General features: G+C 40.9%; 1 protein-coding gene across 2 annotated transcripts in view; it reads right to left on the bottom strand.

Annotated features, from left to right (window-relative positions):
- Positions 1-25,408, bottom strand: part of Pdgfd (platelet derived growth factor D) — a 221,001-nt gene that overhangs the window by 67,829 nt on the left and 127,764 nt on the right. Inside the window, exons 2-3 of one of the 2 annotated variants that reach the window (XM_055615397.1) lie at positions 21,744-21,948; positions 17,278-17,458 (exon numbers count right to left, since the gene is read on the bottom strand). In XM_055615397.1, coding sequence (XP_055471372.1) covers positions 17,278-17,458; positions 21,744-21,948 — 386 coding nt within the window. The remainder of the gene's footprint in view (positions 1-17,277; positions 17,459-21,743; positions 21,949-25,408) is intronic. The other variant, XM_055615398.1, reaches the window with a different exon arrangement.

Genomic DNA, 25,408 nt, shown 5'->3' with positions numbered 1-25,408 from the left:
AATGAATGACATAAAAGCTTATTTTGCTTTTTTCAAGTGGTGAGCATTAGTGATCATGATTCTTTGTTAATCTCTGCATTCCTCAACTGCCCTTTGTTTATACTCAAAGAAAGAAGGCTTGTGGTTTGAAGGAGAACTGCTCCATAGGATCAGGTGACTTAGAACCAGAGTGAGTAGAATACAGTTCCCAAAGATCACAACTTTAAACCTACATACAAACTACTTCAGGAGTACATGGACCATGTGCTAACTAGGGGAAGCCCTTCCATCCATACGACTGCCTTAGTTTATAGACACAGAGATATCAGTAAATAATTTTGTTCTCTTTATGTAAATATTCATTTCTTTACCATAGTTTCCTTCTTTTCCCTAACTACACCCTCTGACCCATTTTCTTTTCTTGGGTAGGTCTGGCTCTCTTCTACTACCAGAGTTCATCTGCTCAACATAGCAGGACCCAATGTCTCCCACACCTGCCTGCCTTCCTGCCTGTTTGGGACCATTTGTAACCAAACTCATCCTCTTCCTACAAAATGGAGGAATGAATGGACCCAAAGGTACAACTGACCTCAGAGCTTTCCTAAGAATGCTGTGTCTGACTGTGAATCAGTTAGAATTTTGTCCCAAAGACGTCCTCAGTTCTATTTTTACTAGCAAGTTCTGAGCCATGATACCTTGTGATGAAACTGTTTGGATATCCTTTTGGCTCTTGTATCACTTCTGCAGAACTGAATAAAGAAATGATAAGAGCGGCAGATTCTCGGTTTGCAAGACTGTCCTCATTATTCTCAAACAATTTGATCATTCTTTCCATTCTGCCTTCCCTTAGTCAGCACTGTCTCTCAGGGATGCTCGCTGTTTATTCTGGTGCACCTCGCCTCTTCTCACCCCAATTTAAGGTCAAGAGCTCCTACCCTCCTGAGCTACAGAGACTCTGTAAGCATTTCACACAGCCTTCACACTGACTCAACCGTGCATTTCTACTCACAGGACTTTGAATGTGTTCTTATTCAAAGTAAGTCTTCATAAACATTTGTGAAATGTGCAACATTAGGAGGAGGCTTGCTTCAACACTGTTGAGACTGGATCTTGCTATGTTGCCTTAGCTGGCCTGGAAATCGCTCTGTAGCCTGAGCTGGGTTTAAATTAATACAATTTCTGCTTTATCCTTCCCAGTGCTGAGATTATATCCATCACACTTCATCATGCCTGGATTCATCATTTTTAGTTTTTCTTTTATTACATTTAGTGTGTGTGTGTGTGTCCTCACACATGCCACAGTGTATATGTGGAGGTCAGAGGGCAACTTTGTGCCTTCAGCCATGTTTGTGCAAGTAATTGAACTCAGATCATCAGTCTTGGCAGCAAGTGGTTTTGCCCAGTGAGCCATCTCTCTGGTTCCTTTCATCACTTTTAAAATCTAAAGTGGTGATTTATCTTAGGCCTATCTTAAAAATGTAAGACATTTTCTAGTATAGTTGAGTAGCTCTTATCATCTTAGCTTTTTTTTTTTTTGTCTTTATGTACCAAGATATGAATATACCCAAAATCACAGTTACATAGAGAAGGTAGTATGTACAAAGAGGAACAGCCATCTACAAACACACTACAGCTTTTTGGCTTTGAAGGGTACAAGTTTAGTGGTTGCATGTGTGTATTAAACTGAGCTACCATGGGCTGCATCCGAGCAGTGATTCTAGGTTACATCCACGCATGGTTCAGGGTTGGAGAAGCAGTCTCATAGAGAACCCCCATGCCCTGATATATTTTGTCATTATGGAGATCCTGTCCTCTCCCGGTCATACTAACTCCCCTTTTTATCATATGATTCCCCTCATATGATTCCTCATATGATTTTATCATATGAGATAAACAGGATACTAGACTTTCCAAGTGTCATTAAAGAGCATCTTCCTCGAAACTAGAACTATTTTAACTCAACACACAGGAGAGTCATCTGCTCATATAATCAGCAAATGGAGTGTGTAAGAGAAATTAATCATGGTAGCAAAATAATATTTCAAACACTCTTGTGTCAGAAGACCTGGCCAACACGCAAGAGAGCAATCCCAGAAGCCTCCTGACATGCAAAGGAAAACCGAGTCTGGCTTGGCACTATACCTGGGGTTTCTTCAGATCTCACACCTGAGGTCTGGGGGGCCTCTTGAAAGGTCACGCACAACTCTGAGAATATTTATTCTTGTCTGCAGAAAGTCCACAGCTCTTATTATTTCAGAAATGCTGCATACTGGTGCTGGCTCTATGATCACACAGCCAATCTTCACTGCCCTGTGTTTATGTTTGTATTTGTCATTTTCTGTGTTCACTGTTTGTCTTGGAAAATAAGAGTGTTCCCATAGCACTGGTTCTCCCAGCTGCCACGGTTCTCCATTCTAAATATTCTTAAGGCAGTTTTCATGGTGATGCATAATTCATGGTGAACAGCACATGATTTACGATATGCAAGCTCTGCCTACATTAGACACCTTACATAGAATCTCCTATATCAAATCCTTAAAGAATCCAAAGCCTTAGCAACTATTTTTTTTATAATCATTATTATATAGCGATAACAATACATTATTGCCATTGTTGTTGCTGCTGCGGCTGCTGTTGACAGGATTGTAGCTACAAAATGATATGGTCTATGAAAGCATTTTTGCTAAACTGACTATTATATGTGCTGTTTTAACCTTAGACTATAGCACATAACCATAGTCTAAGGAGCACAATGGACATAACCTTTATGCCACACTGAAATCAATGTACCTTTTAGCAAATTTCTTCCTTCCACATCCTCTGTTACCTACTACCAGGGAAGCCCAACTCTGTCTTTATTCCCTTCACTCATTACTGTTATTTACCTGGTCATGTCTTTGTTAAATTATTTTTGACCCCAGGATTATAGGAGATTGTTTTTCTTGGTCATGAACCTGTTATATATTTATACATTAGAAAAAGAGTATGATTAAAATAATTGATTCACTTAATGCTCCCAATGAGAAACCTCCTCATTCAGAGTAGTCTCGAAGGTTGGTGAGCTTTTAGGACATTTGAGAAATAGCGAATAAGAACATTTTCTCCTGCTGTTTATTAAATGCCTGGGTGAGAAGACTGCTCATAAGAAGGTGTGTGTCACCAGCCCATGGAAGCTGCAAGCACAGCTGACCCAGGGACTTTTGGAGCACCTACCCCTTCTGTGTCTGCCCATGACCACACCCCTGGCATTCTTTCTGTCAATGTTGTTCAGTGTCTTGACCAATTTTTAGCGTCTGGTCTTACTTGCCCTTCTGGTTTAGCTATCTTATCCCATATAAATACAAAAAACTTACGATGTATGAAAAATAGGATGGACCATGAATAAGGGTAAGAAACATCTTTGTTCTCTCACTTTTTTTTCAGTATTTGGGTTTGAACCCAGGGTCTTGGATATAGTCGGCAAGTGCTCTATTACTGACTTATAGCTCAGTCTATTCAGTCACCCTTCCTTCCTTCCTTCCTTCCTTCCTTCCTTCCTTCCTTCCTTCCTTCCTTCCTTCCTTCCTTCCTTCCTTCTTCCTTCCTTCCTTCCTTCCTTCTTCCTTCCTTCCTTCCTTCCTTCTTCCTTACTTCCTTCCATTCTTCTTCCCTTCTCACTCATTTCTCCTCTTGTTTTTTGCTTCTTTGAGCTAGGTCTTGCTAAATTACCCAAGCTGGTTTTGAACTCACTCTGTAGCTCAGGCAGACTTTGAACTTGTGAGCCTCCTGTCCCAACCTCCTAAGTAAACTGGTTTATAGGTCTGTACCAAGCCCACCTCTTCTGGCCCTTTACCTAACACAGAAGTGTTAGCTGTGGTTCTGCCACCCTCCTTGATACTCTCTTCCTTCAGCAGCCTGGATGCCAAAGAACTAAAAAGATTGCCATGACCTAAGGAATGACATCAATCCTCTCTGTTCCAGATGTTGTTGAGGTTTAGTATTTGCCCTTCTCCTACGTCCTCAAAAAACCACCATCTAGTGCCTCCAATCTCAGTTGCCATTTTGTTTCAAATCATCCTTTTTGACTTCCTGGCTCGTCTCAGATCCTCTCCAGTAATCATCGCATTGCTCTCTTTTACCTATTTGTATTGAGACTTCAGATAATCTCTGTACAACTTAACTTATTTATTAATTGATTACCTGTTCCCTCCCAATGCCAAGAAGCAATACCACAGCTCCAACAGCTCTAAAGTTCTAGGAGAATGTGTTTGAGGGCAGAAACTGACATTCATAGTCTCTGCTGTGGATGTCACTACTCATGTTTGATAATTCTGTGCAAATGGCCAAAACCAGAAGGTGTTTAGAGTATTCTAAAAATTTTATCTGGCTCTGCAAGTCATGATGGATTTTCCACAAATTCTAGAGAAAAGATAAAGAAATTCCATTACCAATTTTCTAATAATTAAGCTCAGCGAGAGATCAAATATGATTAAAATACATTGCATGAAATTCTTAAAGAATTAATAAAGATATTCCATTAAAATAATTCAGCTTAAAAAGATAATTAGGTGTTTGTCTTTCTATTCTTGAAAGTATTACTTCTGTTTCACAAACTGGTGATTATCGAGGAACAATATTGGCACCTATGGAACTGTAATACAGGGTTTATCTTGTTTAACTCAGGGTTTCTCTTCCCCTTCCTCCTCTTTTAACTCTCCTTTTTCAATATTCAGCAGTTACTTGAAAAATCTTTGATTCATTTGAGCTTTAATCTCAATGGGAATCTTAACAGTTCCACTTGAGGTTAACTTACTATAGGGGGAAGACTTAAAGGACTGCTCTGATGAACTTGCTTTTTAAAACAATTTTTGAACACATATACTTACATGCGTGCACACCCACACTTGTGTGTATGCACTTGCACAGATACACTCCCCACAACGCACATTAACATATCATATCTGTATTCTTTGGCAAGGACTTACAGGTTCACACACCCCCTGACATGGTACTAATACCATTGATTATAGCTATAACTCACCTCAGTGATTAATATATTCTCTGCAGAATGGCTTGTGAAAGTTATGTAATTTAATTATCAAAACCAATGTTATTAAGCACCATATTTATTGTGATGTTGAGGAAACTGAAGCCATAAATGGCAGAGCTGAAATTCACAGCAATGCCTCGTCCTGGCCTCTGCTCATGAACACTGGAAGTTTTTCCTAATCTCGTGCCACATTTTGTTTATTTCCCCGCTAACTGGATTGGAGATGGGCAATCCTCATTTATTTAGATAGTTGCATCAAGCAAGTGCTTGATAGCATTGTGCATTCTGCTTAATTGTGCCTCCTGGAGCCATCTCTTCCCCTCAGTGGAGTGAAATGAAGAGAAAGACAGAGCAAGGAAGTGGAACCATGCAGCGATTTTATGGATCACAATTTGTCAGGGAAGAGTCATGTCTACCATTTGGTTCGTGGCACTGTGTAGAATACATATGGGATTGAATGTTTGTACTACTTTTATCCTCGAAAAGTTAATTGTTGTTTGTTTGGAGAAGACTGATGTTACTGATGGGGAAGGTAGTGTAATTGTCATCATTACTGAGTACTATGTAGAGAGAACCATTCCTATCTGTCTAAAATCTTATACCAACCTCAGTGTTACAGGTGGAAAAGCATAAGGTATAAACCTTGTTCAATACCACACAATCAGCAGCAGGTGACCCATGCCTCCAGAGCTTGGCTCTGTCTCACCTAGCTCTGGAGGGGGACAAGGACAGGTGTTGGGGAAAAGGCAGAAGACTGAGTTCCAAGCACATCAAAGCTTAAATGTAAGATTCATTTTGACTCAAGCCACTTTACTTCGCTGTCACCCATTAGCCCTCCACAATCTGGTGTAATAAATTTGATTAAAATATAAACTGGAAATTTCCAAAAAATGTATGAGAATGGGACACGTAGATTTAATTTCAGAATAGTGGGTCTTTATATTCCTAAGAACCTCTGAGATTGTGTAAGTGAAAACATGTGCACTGTACTTGAATAGTCACTGAGGTAGGAAGAGAGGCTGACTTGCTGTGAGGCCCAAATCAGAAAAATGGAGGATAAAAGGTGCCACTGCTTCTCAGGTGTGCTGACTCCTTGAAAACATTCCTAAGGCTCAAATTTCCAGAATGCCTGCTATAGCTTAAATAAGGTGATACAAAGCAGCCCTGTTCAGCCTCAGGAATGCTTAGCATCCTGATAATCACTATTTAAATCTGCTTGCTAGCAGCTGAACACTTAAGACCATAGTATCCCTATTAACTTATGTCTAGGCCCACTTACTGCTTCAAATATTTCTTTACAAAATTACAAATTACTCTCCAAGTAAAGTACATGTGGAAATAAAATGATTTTCCAAACACCATGTTTAAGACACCTGAGATTTTCCATACCTACTGAAAAAAAATCAAACTGAAGAATTCTGTGAAAAAGCCACCCATCTAGATTTTCTAGATTCTTAGACATTGAACTCATTTTGCCTTTGGCAGTTTAGGTCCCCAAACACTTTAGTCCTAGCTATCTATATTTGGTGCAAGAAGCTTGCTACAAAAGGTGTGTGCACCTCAGTGAAACACACTGAGAGATCAGTAGGAAAACACACACACAGAGAACAGTCCCATGTGCATTTCCATTTCTTTAAGGTACAGTTGACTGTAGCTGTGGAGACAAATGAAGGGGGTTGATACTCAACAGTTGACATCAGACTCATGAAGGTTGTCTGTTTGGAGCACAAAGGTCCTTGCGCTGATAGGTTACCAAGAAAAGTAGGAATGGTAATCACACAGGGTTGTCTCCTTGCAGGAGGAAATGAATACATGTTTCTACCTAGAAGGCTGGGACTAAATGTCTTAATGACCTGGTGACCTTTGCTATCCATAGAGCCAGACCTCACCGAATTACCCATACCCTCCCTTCCTAGATCTTTTTATTTGGCTTTGTTTCTCAGTCAATAGACTCCATCCTTAGGGAAGCTTTCACATGTAGTTAACAGCCCACTGATACTATACTATCTCAGTGAGAGAACATATCAGATCTTAGGCCCTTATGCTATGAATGCATCTTCATAGTGACATGTACTTTGAAGTGAGTTCTGATGTAATTATGTCTTCTTGTACAACAGGGATTGTATTATACCAGGAAGCTTTTGTTTCCCCCCAAAATTGTACTGTGTTTAAATATGCTTACAATCAATTGGCTGGTGTCAGATTCTCTAGAAGTTTCAACCAGCACTTACTAAGTTGGGCTGAACTGAGTTTTCCTTCTTTCCTCTCACAGTTCATATCCTCTGATGCTTCCGGGGACCCCCACAGCTATCTAATATCCCCCTTAACATTGGCTAGAAAATGAGGAGAGAGTCTGCATTATAACCCTTACCTTCTCACATGATTGCAGTCATCATTCTGCAAGATTGTATTTGTACTGCACAGCTGTTTTACCTTAACAGATGGCTCTGAGGATAAAGTGTTGGCTATGCAATCATGAGGACTTGAGTTCAGATCTCCAGCACCATATACATGTTGTTGAGTACCTGGAACTGCAGTTCTGGGGCAGAAGAATCATGGGGGCCTACTGACCAGCCAGTATATCTCAAACAGATAACTCTGGTTTCAGTGAGAGAAACAAAAAGTCCAGTTTCAGGTGTCAGCTCAGTGGATGGGGGCCGTCTCCAGCGATCCCCCAAATCATACAGACTATTCTTGGTTACCCACTAGAACAAGGTGGTAAGATCTTATTGCTGATGACATCACACACTTGGGGTATAAGATATGGAAGATCAAACTGGCACTGGGAGGAGGGACGCTGCCTCCCCTGCTGGTAACATTCATAGTGACACAAGGTATTTTTCAGGCTCCTGGGGAGAAAAGGCATCAACAGTCTGACCCAGCTGTGAACCCTACAAGCTACAGTAATGACTGGCCTGGCAAGATCTGCTGAATGGCAAAATAGTGACATGAATGCTACGGAAGTAAGCAACAGTTTTCTAAGTGGGTTTAAGGCTTGCTCCAGCTATAGAAAGTCATGGCTGGTAGTGTAATCATGGCTAAGAGCCGACGGCTGGAGGGGTCATAGACCACGGGGGAGAACCCATTATCATTATTTTGCTTAAGGGATATAGTAGCAAATGTCCTCTAAATACTTACCTTTATACCCACAGTGCAACTCCCACCCATCATCAGAGAAGCTGCCTTTTATGCCAGGATGACAGTTAACACAGACACAACAAAAGAGCAGAGGATAGGTGACTGCGGGGTGCTCATCCCTAAGCGGAACAACTAATCACAACTGTAATCCCTAGGCTTGGCGTATATGAAAATGGTGGCAGAAAGACCTAAAAGCTACGGGTTGGAGAAGATTGCTGTGACAATGTCTTCTGAACTCAATAGGACCATTGTAGTCCTGGACTCAAAGCAGTGGTGCTTGCTTGTGTAAGGGCTACACAAGATTAAACGAGTCAACATTCAGCCTGGAAAGTGAAGGAGATCGGAATGTGCCTCCCCCACTAAGGAGCTGCTGGCAGTTGAGAGAGTCTCTTTCAGTGCTGGGGCCCAGAGGAGGTTGCGCAGTCGGTAATGACCCACACTCATGAGCATATGGGCAGCAGTACTGCAGTGCGGTGTAGGATGGAGCAGGGAGAGCGGGGAGAAAGGAAGAGAGAGAGAGAGAGGGAGGATAGGAGGGAGAGGAGGAAAGCAGAAAGGGAGAAAGACAGAGGGACAGGCAGACAGACAGAGACAGAGGCAGAGAGAGATTGTGCTCCTAGGAGTTATCCAGGGGTAGTTGGAGGGGGAACTGGTGATGCAGGTGACTTAATTACCCTGTATTCACGTATGAAATTATAAAAAAAAGCAGAATTAAAAAAATAAGTTAGAGAAATTAGCACATATCCACACAAGCACCTATGTAGGGAGGTTTACCTACACTGTATGTGCACATACCCACACAAGGAATAAATTATAAAAATAAAAATAAGTTGTCTCTGACTTATGGACCACTTAACTTAATCATTTACTATTGAAATTAATCATGGCCCAGGCATCAGAGAATGCATATGCACTGCAGTGGCAGTCCTTGACAGAAATTGTAATATTTTAAGAGGGCAAGATGGCGGCGCCGGGAGGACTCTCATTCTGAGGAGCAGCACAGCAGGATTGGCACAGTGACCAGCAATCAGAACTTGCGGCCATAAAACACAAGTGATTGTGTTTCACAGGTGAGAGGATACCCCACCGTGGGGGACTGAATCAGCTTTAACTCACCCGGCTAAAACCTCGGAAGAGATCCTGGTTCCAGCAGGCGTTTGGTCGCCAGCCCAGAGCTACATGCCAGCGTGATCTGGTCATTGTCACAGACTGAACTGTGGGCCCAGAACACCACAGACTGGATTTCCCAGTCGAGAGGTAACCCCACGGAGCAGGAAACAATTGGGACCGACCTTAGGTCACCCAGACATCCCCTGGAAAAGACTCGGGTTCCACGGGTGCCTCAAGAGCCAGCCCGGAGCCAGAGCTGGGACCCAGGTGCCTGCACGGAGCCCTGCCTGTGCGCCTGATTCGCCGCCTCAGATAGAACTGTGGGCACCAGGGCACCAGGCACCAGAGACTGCGTTTCACTGGCAGGTGCAAACCCACAGGGAGGGAAATGGCTGGTTTGATCTCAGAGCATTCAGCCAACACCCCCCACCCCGAAAAGGTCTCGGGAAAAATAACCCAGTTTAGGCAGCTGCCAAGGCACTGAATGGCCAGAAAGGCGGAGCCACAAGCAGGCATCTGTGCCTGTGGGTTCTACTCACCACCCCAGACAGAACAGCACTCCCCAAAGCAAAGACTGGGTGTCTCTGGCAGGAGAAAACCCCCAGCGAAGGGGATCATCAGCTCTAACACTCAGGACACCCAGCACCAAAAGACTCCCTGGAATCAGGCAGACTCTAGGCTCTAATGCAGGCAGGAGCGCTGTGCTCAGCCACCATTATTGAGTTCCCCTAGGGCACTGGGGCACACAGCTGCATCCTCAGACCTACAAAAACCAGAGAGCCATTACAGCAGCCCTCAGATACTGTGCCAAGGATCAACCAGTTATTCCTAGCTAGACTGTCAAAACTCTGGGAATCCCTGGTCCTTCAAGACGGCTGCACCCACAGCGTCTGGACCAGAGCAGTGCCTGCAGCCTCCATCCCAGACAGGGACACACAGCTTCTGGTCCAGAGTGAGGCACCCAGCCTCCAGACCAGAGCAGCGCCCCCAGGCACCAACTCAACCTAGGTGCACATCCTCCAGGCTTTTCAACAGAAACTACGAAAGCCAGAAGGGCCTGGACAGATATCATGCAGACCCTAAGAGAACACAGATGTCAGCCCAGGCTACTATACCCTGCAAAACTCTCAGTCCTCATAGACAGAGAAAACAAGATATTCAATGACAAAAACAAATTTCAACAATACCTACACACAAATCCAGCATTACAGAAGACACTGGAAGGGAAAATACAATCCAAGAAAATTAGCTTCTGTCAAGAAAACACAGGAAATAATTAACCTTACTACACTAAAACAAAAAGCAACCAAGCACACAACCTTATGAACACAGCCAACATCAAAATCAAAGAATCTAAAAGCCACTGGTCATTAATCTCCCTCAACATCAATGGACTCAACTCTCCAGTAAAAAGACACAGATTAACAGAGTGGATATGTAAACAAAACCCAGCAATCTGTTGCATACAAGAAACACACCTAAGGCACAAAGATAGACATTACCTGAGGGTAAAAGGTTGGAAGACCCTAGCAAATGGACCCAAGAAACAAGCAGGAGTAGCCATTCTAATATCTGATAAAATAGACTTTCAACCAAAATTAATAAAAAGAGATGGGGAAGGACACTTCATACTAATCAAGAGAAAATTCCACCAGGAAGACATCACAATCCTGAACATCTATGCCCCAAATACAAGAGCACCCACATTTGTAAAAGAAACATTGATAAAATTTAAACCACATATAGATCCCCACACATTAATGTGGGAGACTTCAACACCCCACTCTCAACAAAGGACAGGTCAACAAAACAGAAATTAAACAAAGAAACAGTATCTCTGACAGAGGTCATGAATCAAATGGACCTCACAGACATTTACAGAACTTTACACCCAAACACAAAAGAATTTACCTTCTTCTCAGCACCTCATGGAACCTTCTCCAAAATAGACCATATAGTTGGTCACAAAGCAAGCCTCAACAGATACAAGAAGACTGAAATAATCCCTTGTATCCTGTCTGATCACCACGGAATAAAGCTGGACTTCAACAACAACAGAAATAGCAAAAAGCCTACACACACATGGAAACTAAACAACTTGTTACTAAATGACAGCTGGGTCAGGGAAGAAATAAAGAAAGAAATTAAAGCCTTTCTAGAACTCAATGAAAATGAAGACACAACATATCCAAACTTGTGGGACACAATGAAAGCAGTGCTAAGAGGAAAGTTCATAGCACTAAGTGCCTTCAAGAAGAAATCTGAGACAGCTCATTCAAGCAACTTAATGGCCCACTTAAAAACCCTAGAAAAAGAAGAAGCAGACACACCAAAAAGGAGTAGACGGCTGGAAATAATCAAACTCAGGGCTGAAATCAATCAATTAGAAACAAATAAAACAATTCAAAGAATCAATGAAATCAAGAGCTGGCTCTTTGAGAAAATCAACAAGATCAACAAGCCCTTAGCCAAGCTAACTAAAAGGCAGAGAGACACCACCCAAATCAACAAAATCAGAAATGAAAGGGGGGACATAACTACAGACACTGAGGAAATCCAAACAATCATTAGGATTTACTTCAAAAGTCTATATGCCACAAAATTTAAAAATCTAAATGAAATGGACAATTTTCTTGATCGATTTGACTTACCAAAGCTGAATCAGGACCAGGTAAATCAATTAAATAGTCCTATATCCCCCAAAGAAACAGAAGCAGTCATCAAAAGTCTCCCATCCAAAAAAAGCCCAGGACCAGATGGCTTCAGTGCAGAATTCTATCAGACCTTCAAAGAAGAGCTAACTCCAATTCTCCTCAAACTATTCCACAAAATAGAAACAGAAGGAACATTACCAAACTCATTCTATGAAGCCACAGTCACCTTGGTACCTAAACCTCACAAAGACTCAACAAAGAAAGAGAATTTCAGGCCAATCTCCCTTATGAACATTGATGCAAAAATACTTGCAAACCGGATCCAAGAACACATCAAAGATATTATCCACTATGACCAAGTAGGCTTCATCCCAGGTATGCAGGGGTGGTTCAATATATGGAAATCCATCAATGTGATCCACCATATTAACAAACTGAAAGAAAAAAACCACATGATAATCTCCCTAGATGCTGAAAAAGCATTTGACAAAATCCAACATCCATTCATGTTTAAAGTACTGGAGAGATCAGGGATACAAGGCACATATCTAAACATAGTAAAGGCGATATACAGCAAGCCTATAGCCAACATCAAACTAAATGGAGAGAAACTTAAAGCAATCCCACTGAAATCAGGGACAAGACAAGGCTGCCCACTCTCTCCATATCTCTTCAACATAGTGCTAGAAGTCCTTGCTAGAGCAATAAGACAGTTGAAGGAGATCAAGGGGATACAGATGGGAAAGGAAGAAGTCAAATTATCACTATTTGCAGATGATATGATAGTATACATGAGTGACCCCAAAAACTCTACCAGGGAACTCCTACAGCTGATAAACACCTTCAGCAAAGTGGCCGGATACAAAATCCACTCAAAAAAATCAGTAGCACTACTGTATACAAAAGACAAAAGGGCTGAGAAAGAAATTAGAGAAACAATACCATTCACAATAGCCACAAATGACATAAAGTACCTTGGTGTAACCCTAACCAAGCAAGTCAAAGACTTGTATGAAAAAAATTTCAAGTCTCTGAAGAAAGAATTAGAAGAAGATATGAGAAAATGGAAAGATCTCCCATGCTCATGGCTTGGCAGGATTAACATAGTAAAAATGGCCATCTTACCAAAAGCAATCTACAGATTTAATGCAATTCCCATCAAATTGCCAACACAATTTTTTACAGACCTGGAAAGAAAAATTCTCAACTTCATATGGAATAACAAGAAACCGAGAACTGCTAAAACAATCCTCTACAATAAAAGATCTTCTGGAAGTATCTCCATCGCTGATCTCAAGCTGTACTATAGAGCAACAGTTATAAAAACTGCATGGTACTGGCATAGAAACAGAATGGTGGATCAATGGAATCGAACAGAAGACCCAGAAATAAACCCACACACTTACGGACACCTGATTTTTGACAAAGATGCCAAAATCATACAATGGAAAAAAGATAGCATCTTCAACAAATGGTGCTGGTCCAACTGGATGTCTACATGTAGAAAAATGAAAATAGATCCATACTTATCATCCTGCACAAAACTGAAGTCCAAGTGGATCAAAGACCTCAACATAAAACCAGACATATTATTTCGGCTAGAAAAAAAAGTAGGGAATACCCTAGAACTCATTGGTACAGGAGAAAACTTCCTGAACAGAACACCAACAGCACAGGCGCTAAGAGCAGCAATCAATAAATGGGACCTCATGAAATTGAAAAGCTTCTGTAAAGCAAAGGACACCATCATCAAAACAAAGCTATTGCCTACAGATTGGGAAAGAATCATCACTAATCCTTTATCTGACAGAGGACTCATATCCAATATATATATAAAGAACTAAACAAGCTGAAAAGCAACAAACCAAGTAATCCACTTAAAAAATGGGGAACAGAGCTAAAGAGAGAATTCTCTGTAGAGGAATATCGAATGGCAGAGAAGCACTTAAAGAAATGCTCAACCTCATTAGCCATTAGAGAAATGCAAATCAAAACAACCCTGAGATTTCACCTTACACCCCTCAGAATGGCCAAGATGAAAAACTCAAGGGACAACACATGCTGGAGAGGTTGTAAACTTGTACAACCACTCTTGAAATCAATCTGGCGCTTTCTCAGACAACTAGGAATAGCGCTTCCTCAAGATCCAGCCATACCACTCCTAGGCATATACCCAAAAGAGGCTCAAGTACACAAAAAGGACATTTGCTCAACCATGTTTGTAGCAGCTTTATTTGTAATAGCCAGAAGCTGGAAACAGCCCAGATGCCCCTCAACTGAAGAATGGATGCAGAAACTGTGGTACATCTATACAATGGAATATTACTCAGCAATGAAAAATAAGGAAATTATGAAATTTGCAGGTAAATGGTGGGACCTGGAAAGGATCATCCTGAGTGAGTTGTCCCAGAAGCAAAAAGACACGCATGGTATATACTCACTCATATAAACATACAACATAGAATAAACCCACTAAAATCTGTACATCTAAACAAACTAAGCAAAAGAGAGGACCCTAACTAAAATGGTCAATCCCCATCCTGAAAGGCAAAGAGGATGGACATCAGAAGAAAAAGAAAATAGGAAACAACCTCGGAACCTGCTACAGAGGGCCTCTGAAAGCCAGAAGAAAACAGGAAACAACCTTGGAACCTGCCACAGAGGGCCTCTGAAAGCCTCTGCAGTATAGACTGTCAAAGCAGATGCTGAGCCTGATGGCCAACTGATGGGCAGAGTGAATGGAATTTTATGTAAGAAGTGGGAAATAGTAAGAGCTGGAGGGGATGGGAACTCCACAAGCAGAGCAACAGAACAAGATAATTTGAACACAGGGAACTTTCCAGAGACTCATACTCCAACCAAGGACTATTTGTGGAGATGACCTGGAACCCCTGCACAGGTGTAGCCCATGGCAGTTCAGTGTCCAAGTGGGTTACATAGTAATGGAAAGAGGGACTGCCTCTGACATAATCTGATTGGCCTGCTCTTTGATCACCTCCCCCTGAGGGGGGAGCAGCCTTACCAGGCCACGGTAGAGGACAATGCAGCCACTTTTGATGAGAACTGATAGACTAAGATCAGAAAGAAGAGGAGAACCTCCCCTATCAGTTGACTTGCGGAGTGGCGTGCATGCAGAAAGGGGAGGAAGGGTGGGATAGGGAGGGGAGGAGGGAGGGGCTTATGGGGGGGTACAAAATGAATAAAGTGTAATTAATAAAAAAAAATCAGGAACATTTGCATATAACCCTATACACATATTCAAGTATTTTATCAGGGTAAAAACCAAGAAACACAAATGTTTTAGCAGAGAATCCGTACATATTTTACTTCGGTAATACTAAAAGAATAACCAGAAAGTATGCTTTTTTTGATGATGTGCCAGTCTTTCTTCATACTAGGGAAATGAGTCAGAGGAGAGCCTTATCGTGACCAAACATGGCACCTCTGTGAGGGTGAAAACCCTGTGAGCGTCTCCATCTCTAGCAGTGTTCTCTCCTTCTTTTCTACCATTTTTCCACACTGATGTATACATCTCTAGAATCATGTCAAGTTCTGCTTCTCTTTCTTACTCTATTCCCCACCCAAAATCATAAAAGGAGTGTCATCTGGTCTCTGCAGGTTAGTGTCAGTGTGTTCTAAACATGGCGTGCACCTGACTTCAGTCCAACATGGACGGAGGATCTGCTGCTCTCCATCAAAGTTTCATGCTGTCACAGCCTGATCTGAGACTATTGACATTTCAAATTCTTGGACTAAGTAGCAACTTAGGTCTTAGTCTGTTCAGGGCATAGATTGGACACTGTTGATCTATTCAGTCCATAGTGTGTAAGTAAGTTAGTATAATGAATGTCTTTTTAATACGTGTGTGTGTGTTTTTCTCAGTTCTCTTTCTGCTGAAACCCTAACAAATGCATTCATAATAAGTGATTAATATCTTCATATCTTTGTTATTGTCTTCCTGAATCAAAGGATCATTACACTATGTTGTTCATGTTTCTTGCATATTGGCATAAAAAGCAAAAATTAGAAAAAAAAAAAAGAGAAAAAGATCTTTTGTTAAGCCCATCTACCCATCACCAGTTCAGTGTGCCAAGTCCATTTTGTTCATGAACAACTGTGAACAGATGTATTACTGATTACATACATTAAAGAGGAAAGGAATGGAGAAACTGAACATTCACACTTAATTTTAATGCTTCACAACACCGCGTAAGTCTGCCATAATGTAAACCATGATGGATGGATTGTTTCCAAATTAAAACTTGAACCAGTGTCAGCTTATGCTAGTTTTTCATTGACAGCATTCTGATGTAGAACTCGCTCAGTGTTTAATAGCTCAGAACAATGCATGGAAACATTAGATGATAAAAACCAGCAAGATATTTTTCTATTCTATTCCATGCAAACAGAAAAAGACAAAAAGACCCAACAAATTGATTCCATTTAGAGCACTGCCTTCTACTTGGCACCCATACTTTACACTAGATGAGTGAATGAGGAATAAAAATGCATGACCGTGTGTGGCCCAGCAGCTAGGATTAACTATAATGTAGATTCCAGCTTACTAAGAGGTTGAATATTTCCAAATACTCAGAACCATTTGATGTTGAAAATGGCTGTTAAGAGGTTTAGGTAGAAGGTGTTCTATAAAAAGCATGAGTGTATCAAACAGGATTCAGTTCTTGGGCCCCAAGTAGAACTTTATGGTCTTGAAGATGCTAACTAACCCTCAGGCTTTCAGCTAGCAACATGGGGCCTTCTCAAGTCTGGGACATTATATCAGCTACAATCTGCAGGATTTTAATCCTGCAATAAGAGTTGTGAACAACTTTTCAAATCAAAGGGGGAAATACTTTGTTTTCTTCTATAACTCTTAAAGCATGTTTAACACACACATACCACCTACCCATTTGGATATAAATATCTATCTATATCTATCTATATCTATCTATCTATCTATCTATCTATCTATCTATCTATCTATCTATCTATCTATCTATCTATCTATCTATATCTATATCTATCTATCTATCTATCTATCTATCTATCTATCTATCTATCTATCTATCTATCTATCTATCTATCTATATCTTCCTTTAGTTGAATTGACCGCACTACAGACTCTTTCCCATTTCTATTTTCTCTTTTTCCCTCAAAATTCATGTTTGACAGACTAAATCCAAAATGGGTTTCCTTACAAACAAAGGTTTCCTTTAAGATTTTGTCCATAGGGAAGGAAAATAAAAAAACATGCAACAGGAGGATTAAGTACATTATCCCTTGAAGTACTGTATTTAATCAGAGAAAATGATCCTTATGCCATGAATCCAGTGTCTGCTTTAATAACAGGGCAGTTTAGCTACTCACCACAAATGAATAATAAATCTTGAATCCAGGTTTTGCCACAAAGTAGTCATCGGACTTGAATGTGATCTTAATCTGGTTTGTTCTTGACGTTATCCTTGGGGGGATTTCCTTGTGGCCACACCACCTCCCTCTGACAACAGTGCTGGTCTCAGAGATATCTTCAACTTCCACAAAATCATACCTAGAAACAATGTGATTTCATTAATGTTTTTATTAATGTTGGTTTTAGTCACTGAGAAATCAAGACTCACTCATGATTTCTTATGACTTACTCACTAACTGAAAACAATAAACTGTAGAAATGTGCAAAACCAAAATCTAATTTAGGCAATGTTTGCCAAAAATTATATAATTAAATTCAACATTATACCCCAAGAGAACACTGATTTACTCCATTATAACAATGACAATGCCCTGTATCATTAAACAGAACTTTCAGAACACAAAGCTTAGAAGGTTTTCTGGAAAAACAAATAGTTGCAATACGTTGACATACTTTAGAGGTAGGTTGAGTTACATGTACAAATATTCACAACCTGAAGCTTGCAACCCACTTTCCATTTTGAATCAATTTGCTCCACTAAGGCTTCCTTGAGAAGTGCGTGACTGACATCTCCATAGACCAAGGAGTCTCTTTTCTTTAAAATTTGTGTTGTAGAAAGACCACATGATAAAGGAAAACATACACCGTTTGGAGCCATGTGTGCTAATCAGTAACTGCAGCAGGTTGTGAATCAGTTTTAACACAGGATCACAGCTCTGTCATAGAAACAGGATCCCAGCACTATAAACAACAGCACAGATCCATTAGTTACTCTGTGTACTCATTTCATCTTTGTAGTTTCTCCACCCATCCCAGCCTAATGTTCTTTCCGTGACAAACCTACATTCTCTCTGGAGCATTTATCCTATTGTAGGACCCCTCAGATCATGGACCATTCTACAAGATCCATTAAACAATCTGTCTAACAGTTGGTCAAAATTCTTACTCCTTATCTCTACCGTTTCCCCAAGTGACTTCACAAAGTCACAAGCAAATGTCAGGTACTCTGGTGAAGAGGCAAAAGTCTCACATACGTCTTTGGATTGTTTGTTTGTTTGTTTGTTTTCTCATTAGAAAGCAGCATAAGAAACATCAGGTCCTAATGTAGAGAAAAAAAAAACTGGAATTTATTGTTTTTACTTACTTGCATTGGGAAGGGTGATATAAAAAAGAGCTAAAAATAATAACATGCTGACTACATATTCCTGACAGTGATTTATGAGGCCCTTATGTTCTTTGACTCAGTTTCTCTGTAGGCAAAATTAAGTTTATATAATTTTAGCAGCTAGATATCTCCTGAGTGCTGTGATAATTAATTATTTAATGTTTATATGGCTCTTGGAAGGTTATTTTTAACAGAGAAAGAGTCATTATTCAAGCAAAAAAGTTTTGCAATGTATACAGCAGTGAGGTTTGGGAGCAGATGGTAAAAATCAATTGCATTTTATTTTATATATAGTATATATAAATCATATTTACTACACAAGCATGAATCTATTTGAAAAAATTTTAATAACACCAGGTCACTTTTATTTTACAAAATTCAGTGTAATCTGAAGTCCTCCCCATGCTAGGGAGGACTGTGGATTAGGCTCTGTTTCATCTCTTTCATCCTTTTATGGTTCTACGTCATCCTGGAAAATTTGAGAAGCAACTTGAATTGATGAACAGTCCAGAAAATAAACCATTCTAATACTTGTTTGAATATTGTCTAGGATCGAAATCCTACTTCATCCGTGGCTTCCTTTCTGTAATAAGAAAACAGACATCTGGTATTTTTTTTGGTTCTATCCTAACACCTCTGGAGTTTCCAAGTGATAGAATGAGCAGAGAATCTTTTGTTATCTACTACAGTTTATGTTAATGAGGATGGAGGCAGTGCACCAAATAGCTCAAAGAATGATTAGAGGTTTAGAACTTCAGCTCCAGGTCTATAGCTTGAGGGAGCAGAGAGAGCTTGGAGACTGAGTTTAATCACCACCCATGCCCAATATCCATGCAATGAACTCTCTGGGTTGGTGAAGCATCAAGGTTGTTTGGAGAAGGTTCTCTTTCCATGTACTTTACTTTTGTGCATCTCTTCTGTGGAGCAATTCTTGAGCTGCATTCTCTATATAAAACTGGTAACCAACAAGCCAAGGACTTCTGAGATTTTTGTGAGCTGTAATAGCAATTCAGCAAAGCCAAAGAGGTGTTGTGGGTCTCTCTGATTATACTTGGTGGAAGATGGAAGGCCTGAGACATGCCATTCAACAAAGGGGAGACTCGTGGGACTGAAGTCTTGTCCTGTGAACTTGGATGCAAACCCAAGTGACTATGTCAGAATTAAACTGAACTGTAGGACACTCAGCTGGTGTTAAAGAATTGTTTGGGGTAGAAAAAACAAGACTCCCAACCTCGCATATTTTGTGTTTGTGATGATGCATAATTGTCAATATGATGAAATTTAGAATAACTAGGGATATCTGCCTCTAAGAAGGCATGTGGGAAATTATTTGCATTAGGTTAGTAGAGGTTGGAAGACATGTCCATAGTGGAGGCACCATTCCCTGGGCCTCGGTCCTGGATTGCATAATAACAAAGAGCTGAGCACCAGCACTCATCACTCCCCATTTCTTGATTGGCATTGCACTGTGGACAGCTGCTTTGACTTCCATGCTCTGATGGACCATGCATTTGAACTCTAAGACAAAATGAACCCTTTATTCCATGAGGTATTGTCAGGCTATTTTAGCATAGCAACTGAAAAGGAAGTGAAGACAGTGTCAGACTTATCCTAGATGGAAACAGATCATACTACCATCCTTGTTAGCACCTTTCACACCCTTTCAATAACATTTTTTTCTTTGTTTTTTTTTTTTCCTTCTTTTTCCTCCCTTTTTTGTCAGCACAAATAAAAAATAGTTCTTTCTTTCAAGGTTGAAAAGACACAAGATCGGCTTTAGTTTATTCTCATTGTAAATATTAACTAGCTCTTTTCATGTGTATTTGTCTCTGCTTTCTGGCATACATTACCCTCTGTGGTCCTAGAAAATAATAGTCACTGCTATTATTTTTTTCTGGGAAAAAAATAGCAGCATAATAAAAGCTGTCAGTATAATAAATATGCAACAAAGGACAACCAAATTGGACGCACCTCTTTTTATTATTCAAAGGAAAATAAACTGTGGAGAGGATTTAGTAGTTCAGGAGTTCATTGGCAATGCAGAACAAGTACAGCCAGTAAAGCACAAAGAGGTAAAAAAAAAATTCCTCCCAAGTCTCAGGCAGGATAATTAAGGGAATAAGATGCTGTGAGCTAACAAGTCAAGGAACAACAGCCTGGACCTTCTCTGATAAGCATGCAAATGAGGGAGGGTGATTCACCTGCTTTCTTCTTCTGAAGAGCACACACATTCTGAGGTTGTCTCTGTTTCCTTCTCATGCCTAACAGTGACATGTTCAATCAGAGAACCCTGACCTGGTTCCCTGTCACCATCTCTGTGGCCATTCCCAGCAAAGGGCCATTAGGAAACTGATTGGTCGCCCAAAGCGATATAACATGCTCTCTCTTCCGGAATAGACAAGTCTGCATCTGCTTACCCTCGGATTGCATTCACCAGACTCCTGATGTCTGTGTACTGACTCTGCACCACTCACCCCCTTGGCCTGAACCCCCTGTCCTCACCAGGCTGAACCCTTGGGAGGAGGATCAACACATCTGTTGGCATGGTTACAGTGGCCTCATCCCTCGGAGCCAGAAGGTGCTTTGACCCTGGGCCTGTGGCAGACAATGACCAGGGTATGCAGCTCTGGGAAAGGGAGGGTTGCAGGATTGGGCACATCTACATGCTCACAAAGGCCTCCCTGGGCCGTGGGAATTCGCAGATCCCCAGAGCCTATTCTTTTCAGGGAAACATGAGGTTGTGACTGATTGTGTACATTTTTGAGAGCCTTCTACAGAGCCAACATAACACTTAAAAAAAAAAAGAATGGCTATTGTAATTGTGAATAATGATTTAAAACCTGACAGAATCTAGTATCATCCAGGGGACAAGCTTTTGGCCATGCCTGTGAATGATTATCTTCATTAGGTTAGTTTGAAGAGGATGGTCTACCCTAAAAATGGTAGTACTGTTCCCCAAGCTAGGATCCTAGACTGCATGAAAAGGAGAGAAGAAGATGGCTACTGACTCCGTCACTCTTTTTCTTCCTGACAACAGATACAACATGGCCAACAACTACAACTGAAATGATATCCTCAAACTGTAAGCCAAAATAAACCCTTCTCCCTTATATTGCTTTAGTATAGGATTTGGAAAGTATGTAATAAAAAAATGTGTTGGCTAATTCCAAAGAGTTTAATAAGAATATTGGATGTGATGATTTTAATTCCTGTTCCCCCACTTTCATTCGAGCACTAACAAGGATTTTGTTCTCTTACCTACAGATATCATTTTCTGCTTCCTCTAGTCCAAACTGATGGTCAAAGGCTAGCTGTATCCGTGTTTTCTCCTGGGAATGGAGCCGCCATGTCAGGAGCAGGTTCCGTGGGTAGCTGTTGGGGAAGCGAGGACTCTGCACGTGGCCATTGCCTGTCACCTGAACATGCTCATCTCTCCGGTACAAGTCTGTGAGGTGATTGCTCTCTGTTAGTAGTCACAACTTGTAAAAATTAGTATGTTGCTCCAATTACAGGAAAGCAAGAAAAGAGAACAATTCACAACATGACATTTCAATGCACTTCTTGATTTATATTGCGAATATAAAACCAAGTGGTACACTTGGGTCAACAACAACAACAAAGAATACACATTTTTATTTTGTCTGCTTCCCCAAACTCTTTACAGCTCCCTGTGCCTGATACTTTTGAAAACTTAGTGCTTCCCTCCATTACTCTTTGAGATCGCAGACCTTAAATTCATTTAGATTGGACTCAAATGTGAGAATAACTTCAAACAGTTAGTTCACCTTTTTTCTTTACTATGTTTTACAAATAATATAATTAAGTGTAACAGTATTTTAGTGATGACAGTGTTCAATAAATAGTGCTGAATGACTGAGTAAAAAAAATAAAGACAGATGAAGAGATTCTATTAACATTCAAGGACCACTTATGATTTGTTTAAATAAAAAGTTTTAAGTGAGTCTTTCTATAATAAACCCAGGACATTTTTCTTTTCTGGCTTTCTTTGACTTAAACGGATCTAATCTGTGTTGCATTTTCTGAATGCTTTATAACAAAGAATAGATTTGGTTTCTGTCTTGGTTTCCTGGGAATAAGCTCAAGACACTTGAAATTCCCAAGTGGTTACGGAGATCTTTGTTTTCATGATGGGGTCCCTGCGACTACATCTAAGTTTCTGCTCATGGAGAAATTTACCATGGACTCCTGAGGGAGTTTCAGGATGGGCACTAGACACATCAGAAAGATCATGTTGTTAAAGAGGTGGTTCGTCGTGGAACATCTGACTGGAGCTGCCAAATTCTAAAGATGACAGTGGGGCTGGAGATCTACTCCACTGGTTCAGCCAACCATGCCCGCATAATGAGACCACAGTAAAATCTATGAACACTCTTGAAGCTTCCTGCTTGTGACACCACCAGGGAAATGTGGAACCTTCCAGGACTTACCCTCTGAGTCTTACTATTTTAGCATTCCTAATTTTGGTGCTTTGGTATCAACTTTCTTGTACAGTGTTTTCCTGAGTTCCTGAAGGGTTACATATGGGACTCTTGAATTAGTAGCCATTTAGCCAGCAGTTTAGGTATCTTGAAATTTGTAGCAAGTGTCTGAATTGAGAGAAAGTGTTGTGGGCCTGAACATTTAATCTGTGAAATGACTAGAAGAATTCAAATCAGAACTGCATTTCTGCATGGTGGACATCATTTTGTATGTTTCGGGTTCAGAGTTCTTTGCATTTTTAGGGTTCTTGAACAGCATAATATACAGACCACTAACTACAATCTATTTGAATCCTCCTACTAAGAATTGCTTTGAGGCCTGTAATTCAAGTGAGCCTGATCAGAGAGGTTAAAGGTGCTAGTGGAAGACCTAAGAGGCGGAGCTGCTGAAACAGGCTGTTAAAACTTCTAAAAAAAAAAAAAAAAAAAAAAAAAAAAAAAAAAAAAAAAAAAAAAAACTTCTAAAATAAGGGAGGACGGTCAGCAAGTGCTCATATCCATAGATGCAAATGAAAACTTTCTTTGGAACTCATTGGCTAGTTAATACATGTAGCTTGCTCAAGCAGACTGAAGGAGAGGCAGTCAGTGGGGGCAGCTGAGGTCCCCTCTATGGGTTTGGATTACAGCACTGGCTCTGTAACAGACAACCACAAAGGGCTGAGAACCATTGTCTCTAAAAGCTAGGAACATATGCAGATGGCCTTCTTCTCTTTACCCTTGACATTATACTGAAAAACACTGGTTGTCTCCCTTTGTCATGAGAGGTGTCGGCGAACCGAGGCAAACACTGTTTTCCAGGCCGACTGATGTGCACCCTCAACCAGTCAGCAATTATTCATCAAATGCAGAAAAACTGTAATATACCACAGCATCCTGTTCACAACTGCTGTGCTATTTTTCTTAGACTTAATATTGCGGATGGCTTGGATTTTTTTTAAGTAAAATTCATGTTTAATAAACAATAAGTTTATTCTGAAATACAAATTCATACCTAAAATATCAAAAGCCCCTAGATACAATGAGTCGTGAATAGAAGGAAGCGTATGTCTAAACAAATAGTTTCTAAATTCCGAAATGCTACCTCAGGAGCTCAGGTTTCTCATTTATGTACTAAAGGATTTGGGGGCAAAGTTTCTCTTTGGTCTTTTTAAATACTCAGTGGTTGCATGCATTATGTGTGTGTATTTCCTGTTCCAGATGCTATGCTGGATTTGGATATAACTGGAAGAAACTGAAAGAATTTATCCCATTTTCTTACATGTAAACAAAGTGGAGGTTTGTCACACAGGGTAAACAAGGTCCACAGGAACACTAGGAGGCAGCTGAAAATTCTAAGGGCATCTGTTGTCCAGAGGCTGGGTGAACTAGAGAGATGTGATATGAGATGTAGGCTGGGATAATGGCAGAGGCCGGTCCATCAGAGTTCAGCTGGACTCTTGATCCAGAGGCTGCCAAGATGAGTTCGGAAACACCCTCATGCCACACTTAGGTGTCTGCAAGAGATACGAGTGCAAACAGGAAAGCTCTGGAAAGAGCAAGTGGCTTGTCAAAAGGAAGATCAACGCTCTAGGGGTGGTAAAGATGAATGACAAGAAGAGTGAACCGCCATAGCAGTGAGGTTCTGTCACAGACGGGAAGGTGGTAGTGAAGCCCAATGTCAAGAGGGAGATGTAGCAAAGAACCAAATGCAAAAGTATGGGCCCGAGGCTGCAAGAACATGATAGATCAGGTGCTAGCCACAGGCCCAGCAGGGTGCATAGATTCTTTACTTGCTGCCGTGATCAAGTGCCCTGACAAGAACAACTTAAGGGAGGAAGGACTTACTTGGCTCAGTATTATAGTTTATCATCACTGGAAAGCCAAGATGGTAGAGACTTGAAGCAGGTGCTTGCATCAGATTGACAGTCAAGAACAGAGAACCATCCATAACAGACAGTCTCTGCCACTAACTGTAGGCTAGGCAGTTCCTTACACATGTGCCTGGAGTTCTGGCTCCTCAGTGTCAAGTGGAAAATGAACACCAGTCATCACACAGAGTACCTGTGATCCCCAGGGCCAGTGGGAGAGTTCTTTCAGAAGACATGCATTATCAATGTGATGTAGTGATGAGGAATGCAAGGGGAAATGCTACCAGGCTTGTGGATAGGTGGCTGGGCCTGAGATGAATGGAGGAGATATGAGCATAGAGCTTCCAGAGGGACGATCATAGAGGGTGCAATGAGTCCCCAAGGCACAAGTGTGGTGCCATCAATCCTAAAGCGCTGAGGAGGAAGGCCAAGCTTGGTGCTGGTGGACATGCCTGGGTATCAGGTGACAACAGGGCTGTTTCAGGAAACCACAAGTGTCACCAGGAGAGAAACCATATATGAGCTAAGATGCCCCTTCAAAAAGACACTTTCATATGCCAAAGACCAAGGCCAAATA

This window comes from Psammomys obesus, unplaced genomic scaffold (assembly GCF_907164565.1).
Source record: "Psammomys obesus unplaced genomic scaffold, mPsaObe1.curated_primary_1811, whole genome shotgun sequence".
Classification (NCBI taxonomy): Eukaryota; Metazoa; Chordata; class Mammalia; order Rodentia; family Muridae; genus Psammomys; species Psammomys obesus.
Note: the sequence above shows the minus strand (reverse complement) of the source record. Positions and strands in the feature narration are given on the sequence as shown.